Here is a 15,864-nt window from a genome sequence, read left to right on the forward strand (position 1 = left end):
CCAATCCTAAAGTTATTAGAACTACTGTAAAATGCATAATGCAAGAATAAAATCGCTTTGTTGGCATACCTTAGCATATTCTACATATACATACGAGCCTATAGCTATTCCGGAGTACTATTGAAAGTATGTCAAGTTCGGAAGCATTAAAATACCTTCATTAAAGATGATTCATCCCAGAACGGTCGAGGCATCCGTCACTTCATTTTTCTATAGAACACATCACGGGATCACTGATCACGCGTCATAGGAAACAAAATCTCGGCCTGGTCCCGAACCGTTTTAGCGTGACCTCAGGAACACTTTATATTCATATTAATATTATTTATTCACAATATTACATTATCCGTCCGATTAACAATATCCGTCTTTACCCTCACCAGCGTGTTCCCTTGTTGATTAAACATAATTAGAAAAGCACTTTTCTAAAATCTAGTTAACTTAACATGCCATGCAATTCTCGAAGCGTGAACAGAATTGCATCATCTGACAAGCATTATAAAGATAGGCTCCGGCGTGCGATATATGTAATGGATTTAGGTATGCGTTCAGATATTTATGACTTTCTTATTCGGTCGATGTATCTTAGGCACATATACGAGTATTACGAGGTATTTTGTTTTTCATAAATTCAGAGCTTGAATCCTTATGCTCAATTAATAAAAGCAGGTATTGTCTTTGACACCTGTCACGTAATATCCGATTTTATCATGTGATAGAGATTCAGATCCTAAATTTAAAAAAAAAACAGCTCGTATATGAAATACCTTAGACTACTAAAATAGCTCGTATATGAAATCAGTTAGACTATAAAGCCACTAAAACCACTTTTTGTCTAGAATTGTTTTTTTCTACGAATTCAGCTCTAAATGCTGTGCAATCTAAGTACGCTCACGTGACTAGAATCGTCCGGCTGACAAGGTTTATGAAGATAATGGGGCCCGACGTGCCATAATTTTATTTCGGGAGGGGGCTAACGCAATAATGGTCATATTTTCCCGCTTCGGGTTACCTAGGGAACCCTATTTTTGGATGTGCTTTTGAGATCATGATTATTATTCTCTTTATTTATTTTTCTTTCTTAGGCTAGGCTATTTCTAATGTAAGTCTAAGAGTAAAACTTTATGTTCACATACATACAAAAATAATAGACGTTCGATGAAGCAATAACAATATCTTTATTGATGTTTATAATCAGGGTAGATGCGTTTAGTAATGGATTAGGAGCAGTATTCATCCAAGGATAATTAGATAAAAGAGAAAACTTGTATACTCTAGTTACTGTTATTAGATCACATGTTGTTTCTAATTTATCAATTATACATATGTACCTCCTACTACGGAATAATGTCAAACCCTGACATCAATAGATATGTATTCTACAACCAAAACCATAGCGATATCTGTCAATATTAATAAATATTCCGCTCTCAAATAAAATCTTTAAATTATTTTCCCAGCGACAAACAAGCACTTTATAGCCCATCAAACATGTCAATCTAGAATTCAGAGCTGCAATCGTCCATTCCAGCCCTAGGCCATAAAGGATGATTCCCCCGGGAAATCCACAGCATATATTATTAATTAATAAAGTCCGATCTGCGCTCGATTGACGTCCACGCGTATAATTGTCAACTGTAATTGAAAAACCCGATTACGCTGACTAATTATTAATTCGTAAATAATTTACCCCCCTCCCCCTCCCCTGGGGCCCGTGATTGAATTAAGGGGGTATTTTGAATTTTGCATAATTCAAGTTAGCCCTTTATGGCTGTTGAGGAGTTTTCGGCGGTTGAAATTGGCATATAATTTTATGTGGGGTTAGGACTTGAATTTTGATGGGCTGAGAAAAGGATTAGGCGGTTTTGGAACATTACATTAATTACATGAATATGACTTAATGTTGAAAATGTTTCGATAAAAGATAATTTTTTGAAAAGTTTAAAATAATGATATCTACGACATTATGTTGAACCAAAGTGCTAATTGTTAAAATAAAAATCTAACGCTTTTATTATCCACACTCAAGAATTTCTGTTATGCCCTATGGTTGACTGCTAGAGAATGCCTAATTAAGTCCGCCATTTGTACTTATTTTTAGTGTGCAATAAAGTTTAAATAAATAAATATCAATATTCAAACTTCTAGAAGTCTTTAGCACAGTTAAATGAGGCATTATGTGTGTTATTGGCATTGATATTAACTATATACATTTTTACTGATACTACAAAACTGTATCAGATTTGATCTAGAAATCACGCACGTTCGTACACTGTCACCAGAATTTTCCGCATGAGCCATGAAACACAACGCTGACTGACGCACAATACTCGCCGACAAAGCTCCGTTTCCCGCCCGGAAAAGTTATTTTTTTAATCCTCAGATCACTGTAACGCCACAGAATCCAATTTACCAGTCATTTTGCCGTCGCGCGACAAACCGAACAATTACACATACGTGCGGCGAAACTATAATTTCCACCCATGTGCAAAAAAACCGCCGCTTTGCGCCTGCCGCGTCGCTTTTGACGGGTGTCAAACCTCGATAGCGCTTTTGTGTCACACTTCGAATTTTTTAGAGCTAAATCTGAACACAATGTCTGCCCACACAAATTACACGTATTCATATGTATGCGATTATCGTAGATGCGGACGATACCACCTCATTTCAATACCTATTGTATGTTCCTCGATCTCGTAAAGTCCTAAGTCGTATTCCTGCCATATTGCATGTGTCGTTTGGATGTGTTAGAAGCGCCGACGACTGATGCCTGTGACAACTGGTTGTAATCATTTCTCAGGTACCTTTGTGGCGATAGACGTGACGATGGGACCCGTCGTGTGACGTGAAGAGGCGTTGACGTGTCGTGTCGGATCTAGATCGCGCGGACATGTTAATTGTTAGCTCGTTCACACTTCGGATATTTCTGAGCTGCGACATTCCTAAATGCTGCAATTATGATTTTTCCTCGCCTAAATGTAGTTGAAGCTGAAGATGTCTTCCAAATTCATGTGTACAAGGTCAAAACTTTTTTGGGAAAATTGAATTAGCTTGATATGATTTCTCTCCATAAAACGATTAATATGAGCCCATCCTCTACGGAGTTCACCGTAATCTCTAGCATTATGTCCAAATAATGTTATAATGTCAAATAGGTATAATTATTTAATTAGATTTCTTATGTTTGTAACTGAGTATCACGAAACTGATAATTATCATGAGATACTGCAACCAGAAGTAAGGTCTCAATATAGCTTACCTCTCTGGATTTTGTCTAAGTTCTTCTTTAAGTGTCTATTATTTAGATATTCCACATTTTTAACCTATCGTAACCGAGATTAGATTGCCCCAGAACTTTCAGATGTACCAAGGCCTCAGTACTAAGCTCACCTGGATCTGTCGCGTCGAGGGTCTGCGGCGGGGGCTGACTGAGGGGGCCGGGGGTGCCGCCGGAGCCGGGGGACCGAACGTCGTCGTTCACGGCGCCGCCGTACGACAGCGACGACGAGGGCGGTCTCTGTTGACAATACCACACCGGTTATGATCACCTGGTAATCCTGCCAAGATTTTGGCTCAGTTTTTGTGAAAATAACCAGGGTTTTTAAAGATTTTGAGGTTAGGTAAGCTGAAGGCTTATTAGTAATGATATGATGGATGATTTTAGCGATCTCCCAGCTCTTTAATTAATTGAAAGTTATGTTGAAAATAATTTCACACCCGAGCTCCCGGCACACCCCGGCCTCGTTAAGCGGTAATTTTCTTAATTACTAGTTATTCTTTCTGTTGTAAGTGTTGCAAACGTTAGCAGTCAGTTCTTACTGTAATAAATAACGCGTAAGACGAGCACGCGAGCCTTACCAGTTCTTCTGGTGTCCTGGTCCATTGCACCTTTAGACATGAGCTCAGCAGACATAAAAATAGTACAAAGACATAAAAACAAAATCACATAATACTTAAACTTCTGCATCATTAAAGTTTACTATTACTAGAACCTACCAAAGGTTTTGCTATTAAACATAATCTAAATATTAATTTATTGAGCAGATATAGTAAATAAGATATCCTCCAGGGTCTTTACGAACCGCTTGAGCGTCATCGTGGATGACATGAATATACTACTTATATAGTTCATGTCATTCACGATGACGCGCAAATTTGTCAAATCTAACCTTTAATAACGTGATATTACGAGTCAAGCCACGCGTCTTCGTGAATGACACGATCTATAGACCAGTAATTCCTTCAAATAAAATTAAACTAGGTATAGGAGCTGTCATGACTAATTAGGAGCAACATTTATGTTTTTACATAAGCTTTGCACTAATACCTAGTGCAAGTCTATAAATAACATTGAATGTGTCAGATCTTAAGACGAAAATGCGAAACACGTTTGACATGTTGCCTCCCTGTCACTTACGTACGAATTTAAAAGTGCGACAGAGAGGCAACACGTCGAACGTGGTTCGCGGTAGTAAAAATAGTTCAAATCAGTATATTAAATGTTATTCAATTAAATTTATATTACTTTTTAGTTACTCGCTGTCGGTTTAACCCCAGCGAAGCGCCATGGCGCGTGACAACAGCTGCGTGTAATGAACCGTGTGCTTAAGAAATTCCTTATAGCACTCTTTTCTCAAAGCTAGACACTTACAATTATAAGTTATATAAAAAGTAGACTTAAGTATTCAAGTCATTGCTTGAAATGTTTTTCTAATCGATTCAGAAAAGCTGCCGCGAAATTGAGCTAATCAGGTCTATTCGAATAGTAATTTCTTGTAATCAACTTGTAGTGTCAACTGTCAATTAGCTGTCATCAGTGACATTGTGTAATAATGTCCTATAATATTTATTTCTGACCATTTTTATTCTTCTGGAATTCTTCTGTTAGTGTGTTCACAAACGGCCAAGCTATATAATTTTGAATAAAGTATAGAGTTTATGAAGATAGGGTTTGTAGAGTTTGCACGTTTGCGTTAAGTCTCATTTTGTATGGGATTTTCAGTTTCCAAAACGTTTCGCTTGGCGCGCTGTTTCTAAATCCCATACAAAATGAGACTTAACGCAAACACGTACATCACGTCACGCTATCGAATAAATTTACACTAGGGGTTCTGATAACCTTTTGACAGTGCGAACCTTATGGTTTCGACATTTTACATGAAAATGTTTTTGGTGGGATTTCACTTCTTTTTGTAAGTTGCTCATGACAATCTTCCATCTCCTAATTTAAGGGGTGGGGGGTGATTTACTAAAAATCCTGAAATAAGTATTTTATTATTCATATCAAAGGAGTGCCTGTAAGATAAAGATAAAATATAAAAATAGTTTATAATTCAAGTAGGAATATTACAATGCGCTTGTGAACCTCAAATAAAGCTACACCGGCTCTAACGCTACACCTCTGACCCGAGAAGATTTAAATCCCCCCTCAATTGGAGGAGGGAGAATAGCACCCGCGTGCGAGCGCCCGCTCCGTGCACCCGCGCCAGCTAGCGGACGGCTCACACTTAGCACAGTATCTGCATGTTTTCTAACACTTCACACTAAATAAAACGTGTTTATAAAACCATAAATCCAACACAATCACTCCTCCACCGAACACTGTCTATGACCGTAATATGATAAGATTCATATACTAGCCGTGTCTTATCCAACCTCGACATTAACACGAAAAATTGATTGATTGACAATCACTCCCAAAAATTTTGGTCTTCACTTTTTTTTCCTGTTGCAACATCAAATTATAGCTATGTCCAAAGACAATTAATAGAGTAATAAAGTCTAAGAAAAAAGCGTGCCCCTTACTTTGACATCCAAAACAGATGGCGCTATAGGTTTTGCGGTCACTGGATTGTCAAATGTCAACTTTTGACAATCAGAGATACCGCGAAATGTATGGAGCTGTACAGCGCCATCTCGTTTACTTGTCAAATTCGAAGCACTAAAATTGTGTTACCCCCTTATTCATAAACGACTACTAAAGTTGACAAGGAAAGGGACAACCCTTTCCGACGTATTGGTATGATGGAAAGGGACAAACGATTATGAGCAGCTTTTAACTTTAGTAGACATTTATGAATAAGGGGATAAGATTTTACACACCTTAATCAATGTACGAACATATTTTTGATATGTCTGTTACTTCGTCACGCTTAATCTGCTGAAGCGATTTAGATATAATTTGGTATGGATAAAGTTTGAGGCTTGGTGTGGTAGGGCACAGCACAGCGGATGTCATTCCAGATCTAGAGCAGAGCCCAACTGGGTAAGTATCGCCACTTTACAGAAAACAGCAGCCAAATAACACTAAACCCTACTCATAGTGTTGTGTTCCTGCCGGTGAGTAAGGTTGCCAGAGCTCTACGAGAGGGTGCGGAGTGTTAGGGTCGGCAACGAGCATGTAACTCCTCTGGAGTTGCAGGACTCTAGATCTGGAATGACATCTGCTGTGTTGTGCCCTACCACACAAAGCGAGATGACATTCACAATGCCCATACCTCTCTTATAAGTATAACCAAGTTTACTATACTATTCGCAAACCAAATTAAACTCTGTATCTTTAGGTATTTAAATAAAAGTAAATTAAATCTACCCTCGAATGGCTCCTTAAGCCAGTTGAGGGTAGATGAAAACATTACATAATCAAATAATGTAGGTTAAAGTCAGGTTGTTCAGTGACAGATCCAGGCGGTTTTGTATTATAACTACCCGAAAATGTACAAAATGTTTGTTTACTAATGAAATATCTAACGATACACAGTATGGTGAAAGAAGTCATGTCACTGTCTCCCTCACTCTCGCCATGACCACGTAAGCGTGAATGAGAAGTTTCACGAACCCGGTCGTCAGTTGGTTCGCGGATAGTATAGCAGTTCTACTCAGTGGCGTAATGTTCGGAAGCGATATAACGAGCGCGCGCGCACGCCACCCGCCCATTATCGCACCTGCCTTATGGTCCTTGTCAAATGGGATACAATTAACTCATTGCCGGTCTGCGATTTGGTCATAAGGAAGACGTGATTTGGAAATTAGTACTACTAGTTCTAATTCCCGTTCAACGTGTTTTTAAAATGATTACCATTCCTAAGTATATTATCAGGTCTTGTACCACTACCCTCGGACAACAAAAAAACTTGTATAAATGAACTTTGCCTACAGTAATGATTTAGGAAGAGAATAACATATGTATATGTACAATAGATTAATGTCGGCAATTTGATCTAAAATAATTTGAGTGTAAAGTTAAATCTCTCTGAATTTGGGTTTAAATTTGGACTTGACTAACTTGAGTATGAGAATTAATTAAGAACATTGTTGTTCACAATGGCACTGAACAGTATATAGGTAGCCATAAGTAATAGGCGTATTTTGCCCTAGATTACCATACTCGTGATTGATACGCTGGTACAGTTAATTGCCGAAAAAACGCCTAATTGCCTTCATGTAACGGAAAATTGATTGTACGCCTAACGATCGTTAGGTGTCTTACTTGCGCCAATGTAAAGTAAGCTAGTGAATGAATAAATTGAAAATTGGATGAGAATCGATGAGAAAAACACAAAGGTTTTGACAAATAACTAAGGATTTAACGAAAGCATTGCGTCATTAGAATCACTTGCTCCGAAATTCAGCTAGAATACGTAGATATGTATTTACTAAGAACGCCGAGTCGCTGACATTTTGATACTAGCACGCGATGCTATATCAAACGTAAAATGGATACTTCGTGACACATTTGTCAAGAAATCCATTGATGTTTTAGTATTTCGATGTTTCCCAGTAATCTATACAAGAGCAGTATTGGAGCGTATTACAGACGATAAAATCGATTTTAGAACCACGTCCGTTCCATTACGCCAATCCGCTGACGCGTAGATCTAAACCCTAATTTGAATATCGAACACATGCTCTCAAGGACTTCCAATTGAATGTCTGTCCGTTGATTTAGGAAACGGAACGACTAAATAAGGTTCAAAATTAGAACGGTTTTAAAAATTGAAAGCGCGTAGCTTATTCAACTTTTTTTAAATAGGTTCTTTTTGTGGCAGGAAATGTGGACGCTAATGTGTTCCGTTCACACCATGTGTGGATCAGAAATGACTTACTTGCAAGTTCGTCATTATGGTCATTGTTATAATTCTGTTTATTCGTGCAAAGGGCATAATTTGGAGTCGTTAGCCAATATCTGTCAGAACATTTGTTTAATGGTGGTGAAGCTTTAAACACCTTTTTAGACCAGGCTAGTTTACTATTATTTAACTGTTTCACAGCGATTTTAATTTAAAAAAATCGATAAATCAATGTATAACGATTAAGCCTGCTGTGTGTACGAGTATTTTAAACAATGGCCATAGCCAATTAAGTATTTTGACAATTCAGAAAAGTCGCTGATTTGTCTTTTGAGGACTAAATTATTGTTGATGCAACGACTTTCGTGGTGAAATATGAATTGTTATTTTAAACATAATAATCACTAAAATCTTTAACAAGAACTCATTCCGTGTCCTTGCAAAAAGAGCGGGTATTCTTTGAGTTATTTCGCAAACAATAATATCCACTTACAGTGGGCATTGTGACCACATTGTAGCGGGTTCGGTTCCTGGAAGCGGCAGATTTGGGTGAAAGTTTTTGTGGCGACACATGTGCTGATCAAAGCTCCTGGGGTTTATGGGAGCCTGGTATATTTTTGTGTAACAGATGATAGACGTATTGATAGATTACAGTGACGTTTTCCTGCAAAAGATTCTGCTTTGCTGCAAGACGAATAAGTACTGACTTAGAAGTTGCAATAAGAAATCATCTTTAATTGTACACACCATTTAACAGTCCAGATTTAAAAAATACAAGATTCGAACTTCATCACGTCTTCAACGTCGTCTTTTTGACAACCTGTCTGTCCTAGTGGGTAAATGAAGCCGATGGTCCCGGGTTCCAATCCTGGTAAGGGCTTTATTTGTGTGATGAGCATGGATATTTGCTCCTGAGTCATGGGTGTTTTCTATGTATTTAAGTATTTATAGATATTTATATATTATATATATATCGTTGTCTAAGTACCCTCAACACAAGCCTTATTGAGCTTACTGTGGGACTTAGTCAATTTGTATAATAATGTCCTATAATATTTATTATTTATTCAATGTCCTAAAAATTCTGTACCTATAAGAAAAAAGTACGAATAGGTGGTGTTAGAGGATGGTCATCTTTGCTGTACAATATTTAAATGTGCCCTATAAAGGGTTAGTCCTTTAGTGTGATTTCGTCACAATTTTAGCCTAAAAATTTTACTAAAATAATGCTTGTCAAAATACCAGTATCAAGAAACATACTAAATCGTTTGTTTAAAACATATCACGAAACTATATTAACTTGTCTCTCGAAACAAAATAAGTTAGGTGCCTTTTCCAGTCCGGGATTCGGCAGATTCCCACGAAACACATAGAAAACAAATTTAAATGCTCGTAAGAAAACAGCGGTCAAACACCCAAACACACTTAGACAATTTTACAGAAACAAAAACCTTGGTCAAGCGACCTTACAAAAAGTTCGCTTAAATATATAAAACTAGCGACAAACAAGTAACATTACTGATGGCGTCCAAGGGGAGACTGGACTTTTCCATTACCATTAATTTGGCCGAATGAGACTTTACGGCATCGTCTTGAAGAGCCCGTATGTCTTCATGTTGCTGCTCCTTTATTTGTCGTGTCAAAATAGGAGGATAATTTTGGTAACTGTCCGATGTTAGTTTTCTATATAGTTTGGGTTTGGACTATCAATTATTATGTCAGACTTTTACTGGAAAGAACAAAGTTATAATAAAGTGTATCTCCTTAGGTACTAGGGAATGCAAATTGGTTATAACCGAAACCGAAATTTCATAACTGATTATTGGAAATTCGAATAACCGGTTACGGTTATTTATTACTTATTTATTTATTGGAAAACCAACAGCAGATGAAACATATTAATCGGAGGGCAATTATAGGTTCACACAGATAGAAATTTCTTGGACTCAAAATTCTATGAAATTTCTAGTTAGCAGTTAAAACAAATTTAGGAGTTAAATTCTAATGAATTGATCTTCTGACTACACAATCCTGCCTTGTTTGGCTGTGATGCCTGTGAGAATAATTTTTGTCATTCGTGTACTTTAATAACGGAAATATATCCTGGCTCGTCGCAATGATTTTATCGGAATTTACGTACGAAATATCATTTGATATTTACCACTAGCTTTTCGGTGAAGGAAAACATCGTGAGGAAACCTGCATACATCTGCGAAGAAATTCAAAGATGTATGTGAAGTCCCTCAATCCGCATTGAGCTGGCGTGGGGACTATATCCCAAGCCCTCTCGCGCATGAGAGGAGGCCTGTGCCCAGCATTGGGACGTATATAGGCTAGATTATTATTTATATTATATTATTAAATGCAGAAAACATCCCTATTAAGGTATCAATTATTTTCCCACATCACGATGGATCCGATACACGTTATCTTCATTATCCATGTATTTAATACTCAAGTCTGATACGAGTCTCATCCAAGATCTAGTGTCAGCAAAAACATCAATCAGTCGTCAATCAAACTCGCGCGCAGCAATGGCGCGTGCGCCGGCGCCGCGCCGTGAGAACTGTGAGAGTGGTATAGTAACGCATTCTTGGGGAAATTTTGTGTTCTTGTGTAGGTATTGATAGGAGAAAGAACGTATAATAATTATAGTGTATGAAGATTTACAATTCACCAATGACTAGAATATTACCTAGTAATTATGTAGTAACATTAACATAGCGTTCGCAAGCAGTGCTTCCATGGAGGCGTCATAGAGGGCGCTGTCAGGGCAGAAGAATGATGACATTGAGGACAGTTGAAAATATGCTGGCAAAATATCTCCACATAAGAAGGAACGGGAGAAGATGACGTCGATGGCGTTTCTTGGTTTGCTCAGCTTGAAGGATGGAAGGGGTCCAGTAAAGGCTGTAAGACCGTATTTCATTGAATGCCCTCATCATCCACGATTAAGAGATCTAATGTGTTGTCTCTAAGATGATATGCCTACGATTCCCGACCCTCATAGATAAGAATGTTTTGCACTGGGTACATAAATTAATATATATGTATGTATATTTAATTATAGTATATTTATGTAAGTTTATTGCCGTTAGTGTATATTATTTATCGCTATTTTGCTTGTTTTAAGTTACTTGTTCTGTACTGCACGTACTACTGTTTCTGTTTAGCCTGATGGTTGACTGGTAGGCCTTTAGGCATTAAATTCGCCATTTGTACTTTATTTGTTATATTGTGCAATAAAGTTTAAATAAATAAAATAAAATAAATGTTTTAGTAGACTCTGGGATCCGAAGCTGACGAGACAGATAAATTCTAAAATGAGAAAGAGATAAAAATCGTAAGGAGCTAAAAAAAATCTATTTATTTCTTAACAGGGAAGTATACCACCATACAAAAAGAGAAAACGTTTTTCCACTTCTAAACATTTTCCATTCTCCATGATTTTTTAGTATATTATTAATACAATGAAAAACTAGGTTTAAAAGTTAATTTTCCTTTTTTTTAAATTTGTACAAAAACAAGAAAAATATTTTTTTAAAGCGAAACCTAGAATATATTATGCTGAAGCGATCGACATCAAAATCCAAGTGATTTGTTGAGATTTAGTTAGTGAAAAAAGTTTTTTCCTGAAATGGAATTTCATATAAAAAATACCATTACTTCGCTAGGATCGCAATGCTATTCTTTCCTCTTAACTTTGTTTTTATTTTACCTACTAACCTCTTAATAAAAATATGTTCCGTTGATTCAAACCGTCCACCCGGCTGCGCACGCGACCATACATTTCAAGAACAAACACAACTCCCCCGTTATTGTTCTTTTTTCAAATTGTTTGCGCGTGCGGTTGACGTGCGTTTTGTGAACCCCTTTGCTTTATTATGAAAAAAAAAGTGGTTGGCTATATTTATAAATTATATGGCAATTCTTTACAACCAGTCCAGTATATTCAATTTCGGGGGCTAGTCAAATTTTAATGAGTATAAATAATTAGACACCTTTTGTCCTCATATGTTTTTTGCCAGAACAGACAAATTTACCCAAATGTAGATCTTATGTTATTTGAGTTTAGCAAAAAATATTACATTATTTTTATTTAAATAATTATTTCTTTTTATTTAATATAATATGGAAATTTAATTCTGAAATAAATGTTAATTTAATTTTTATTTCGTTTTCATAGTTGAACGCTTCGCGCATAAGCTTTACAACATTTGTCTTTTTTTCTACTAACAAATTGTATTGCCTGACTACAGACAACAGATATATCAAAGAATAGTCTACGTTCTATTGTTGGTTCAAACTCAATTAAAGAAAAAACTTGACACCTCACAGTTACTAGAAAAGTGCAAACGTAAGTGCATATAGTAATCAATATGATTGTTAAGCGTAAAAACATATATACAGGCTGTTTAGAAGCTTGCAAAGTAAAAAAGTTTCTATAAGATGATGATGATCTAACATGGATAGTATAATAAGTATAAAAAGAATTGGCAATATCGAATAATCATAAATAATATGCAGTTTTTGATAATTTTGAAAAATAATAAATTTGAAAGTGGAATAATAATAAGTAGTAATAAGTGAATAGCATCGTTCACGGACGTTTTATTTATTTAATTTTTAATTTAAAGTTTATTGAATATAAGAAAAAGTTAATGTACAAAAGGCGAACTAAGAGGCATTCTCTACCATTTAACCTTAGGGCAAAGCAGAAAACTAAAGATTGTAATAAAACTAGAGAAATTGTTATTGAAATAATTAGGGTCGTAAATACGCATAAATTAATTATAAACTACTTACTTAAATACGCAAAGATACATACAACATACATAAATATAACCGACTTGTGACGTTTCTGCTTGACGTGACGTGACCCCCCCCCCCCCCCTTCACTTTACTCACTTAACTCTGCAGCGTATTGTACGTTATCTTAATTGGGAATATAAACAGTTTTATATGTTGTAGTAGTAGTAGTACAACATTTCATTGTACTAAAAGAAGCATAAATAAGGAAAAACACACATTATTTGTATTTGTAAAAAGGCGAACTTATCCCTTAAGTAAACTTTATTATACCCTACTTTACTACTGTTTAAGTAATATCCTGTCCTGTACCAACCTGTATGTAACTGTATGTGGATATAATTACTCATAATAAGTGCTTATTTACGTTTTACTGTGAGACTGTGATTGTGTTTGAAAGCGCGGCGCCTTTACACGGCACACAATAACATTATTATTGGCATTATGCAAAAACTGTTCTAATAATGTCTTTATACGTTTAATGTTTTATTGCGAAATCAGTTGGATGAATAGTCTATAGAGTAGCTTTAATATAGTTAATAACCTTAAAGATGTTATTATTGCATGCTAACGTACAAGGGAATACGTTTCAATCGAAGTATTTTATGGTGCACTTATGAAGCATTTTCTAAAAGTAGTGTGGATGTTGATGAGAATGATGAGGTTTTGTTAAGATACATGGAGCGGAGCATATTAGGTGTTAAACTAAGGGATCGCATCCGGAATACCACGCTGCGCTCTAAAACTCAGATTATAGATGTAGCTCGAAAAGCGGCCAAGTTAAAGTGGGACTGGGCAGGGCCTGTCTGCCGCATGCCGAATGACTCGTGGGCCAAGATAACCACGGATTGGGTGCCCCACGAGTCAAACCGGATCTGGCAGACTTCGTCGGCGATGGCGGGATAACTTCGACTCCTTTTTGAGGGACTGGCCGGTCGTAGCTCAAAACCGGGATGAGTGGAAGAAGAGGGGAGAGGCCTTTGCCCAGCAGTGGGACACAATAGGCTCGTTATAATAATAATAACTAACATTTATAATATTAAACAAAAACTTAATATCTCTGGCATTGTTTTCTTTGATCTTTTCACTGTTCATTCTATATTTACTTTCATTCACACGTTGCTGTCTCACGCTAGAAACGTCAAACCTATTAATTTATATTTAATATTGCTTTCGTGACTTCAATAAGCAAGTACAGCTATTAAAGTGTTACCAAAACAAGCAACTAAATATCCCATCAATTACTGTTTCCGCTCAAGGTCAAGTTTTATTGTCATTACCATCATTGTCACCGTTACCGTCATTCTCATCATGCCCAGGATTTATGACTCCGTGATGACAATTGTAAGCTATCATGGCGCCAGGGTTACTGACCCTCATGGGAAGCGAAACACGCACGTGATAAGAAAAAAAACATACAAATATTTATACAGTCCTTATTGGTGAAAGCGTAGAGTCCATTTTGTACTTATCTAATTTCGCGTATCGGTAAGTCAAGTGTTTAATATTTGCCCTAATTCGTAAGTTCTCTAGCGATATTACTAAGTCGAGATTAGTTTGAGATAAAAATTCAACCAGGCACGCAGAAAATAAAGGAGTAATAGACGCTGGGAAAGCGTCTTGTTACCTAGACTCGCACCTCGAGCAGAAAATTAATATCGTCTCATTTAATATGCAAATAGTCCGGCCGGTCTCTTATCTGTGTTGTCCGGTCCGTTCAATCAAGGTGTCCTTTAAGCGCGCTATCTGCTTGCAATCTCACCTCCTTGCTCTCATGCCGCCTTGGTACCTTCAATTTATTACCGCCTAGTATCATTAACCGTAATCTTCATTTTATCTATTTTCTATTCAATAGGTTTTTGAACCTCGTTATGTTTGCTCAATGAGTAGAAAATTTATACCCCTTGTAACAATATCGGGCTTTTAATTAGGTATAACATTAACATTACAATTTTATTCACTTCTACATTTAACATGTACGAAAAACTTGTACAAATAAAGGTTAATGAAATAATGAGAGTGTTATAACAAAAAGTTAACCGCGAACCAACCTACATCGTCAAACAAAAAGAAAATTGGGTCAAAGTTTCAATAGCTAATCAAGAGTAATTGTGTTGTAGTACAATGTAGGGAGGGTCACAGTGATTCGATCTCCATTGTTCGGGCCGTAACCGGAGATGGCACGCTTCAGACCCTTAGGGAAAGCTGGGGAAATGTCAAAAGAATGTTCGCCTATGAATTATTTTGTTGGTTAATGATCAAAATGGAACCATTCTACCAGAACTAAGTGCTTTTGAATGTGGGAAAATCTTTAAAGTTTTTCATTAAAGTCACTATCAAACTTCAAACAACGATTTATAGCAGCTACTTACGAATTTGTATCGTCTACAAATTTAAAAATGAGCAATCGAACACACGTAGGGAATAGAGAGAGGCCGACAATGGATCCCTGCGGGACGCCGCAATAAAACATATCGTGCACCTCACTGACTTCGGATTTTAGTTGATCACCTGGTGCTATAGGAAACTAATTTAGTAATTAAATTGAGCTCATTAAAATTCATAGTCCTCAACGTATGTACTTATAAATAAACTGACTATTCTAAGATTTCTAAGAAGCAAATGATTTAAATAGTCAGTAGAGGGACTGGAGGGCCGGTCAGACGTGAGGTAGACTATGCCATCAGGAGTCGAGGCACGCTGTCGCCGAGCATTAATATTAACAATGTAAATACGCAGCGAGCCACACATCATTAGCTATTCAACTTAACGGAACGACTAGCATAAATAATGCAAGTGCCGTGGCCAGCTTCGATTGCTTGGTTTCTTCTTCCGCCGGATTCACTAATTGTTACTTTAATTCTTTTATTGTCGTGTTATTTAAATGAGAGCGGGATTTGGGTCGTCATTAGGAGCTCGGGAGTGTCTATGCGGTGATTTGGCCGTTTTTACGAGCCCGGGGCGTGGGCGACGCGATTTGCCTAAT

At 36.9% G+C, this 15,864-nt stretch overlaps 1 protein-coding gene across 2 annotated transcripts in view; it reads right to left on the reverse strand.

Moving 5' to 3' along the window:
* LOC133528251 (homeobox protein homothorax) overlaps nt 1-15,864 on the reverse strand; it is a 352,169-nt gene that overhangs the window by 241,267 nt on the left and 95,038 nt on the right. For both annotated transcript variants that reach the window (XM_061865552.1, XM_061865551.1), the window contains exon 7: nt 3,391-3,517. In XM_061865552.1, the coding sequence (XP_061721536.1) occupies nt 3,391-3,517 (127 nt within the window). The remainder of the gene's footprint in view (nt 1-3,390; nt 3,518-15,864) is intronic.

The sequence above is a fragment of the Cydia pomonella genome, chromosome 19, assembly GCF_033807575.1.
Source record: "Cydia pomonella isolate Wapato2018A chromosome 19, ilCydPomo1, whole genome shotgun sequence".
Taxonomy (NCBI): domain Eukaryota; kingdom Metazoa; phylum Arthropoda; class Insecta; order Lepidoptera; family Tortricidae; genus Cydia; species Cydia pomonella.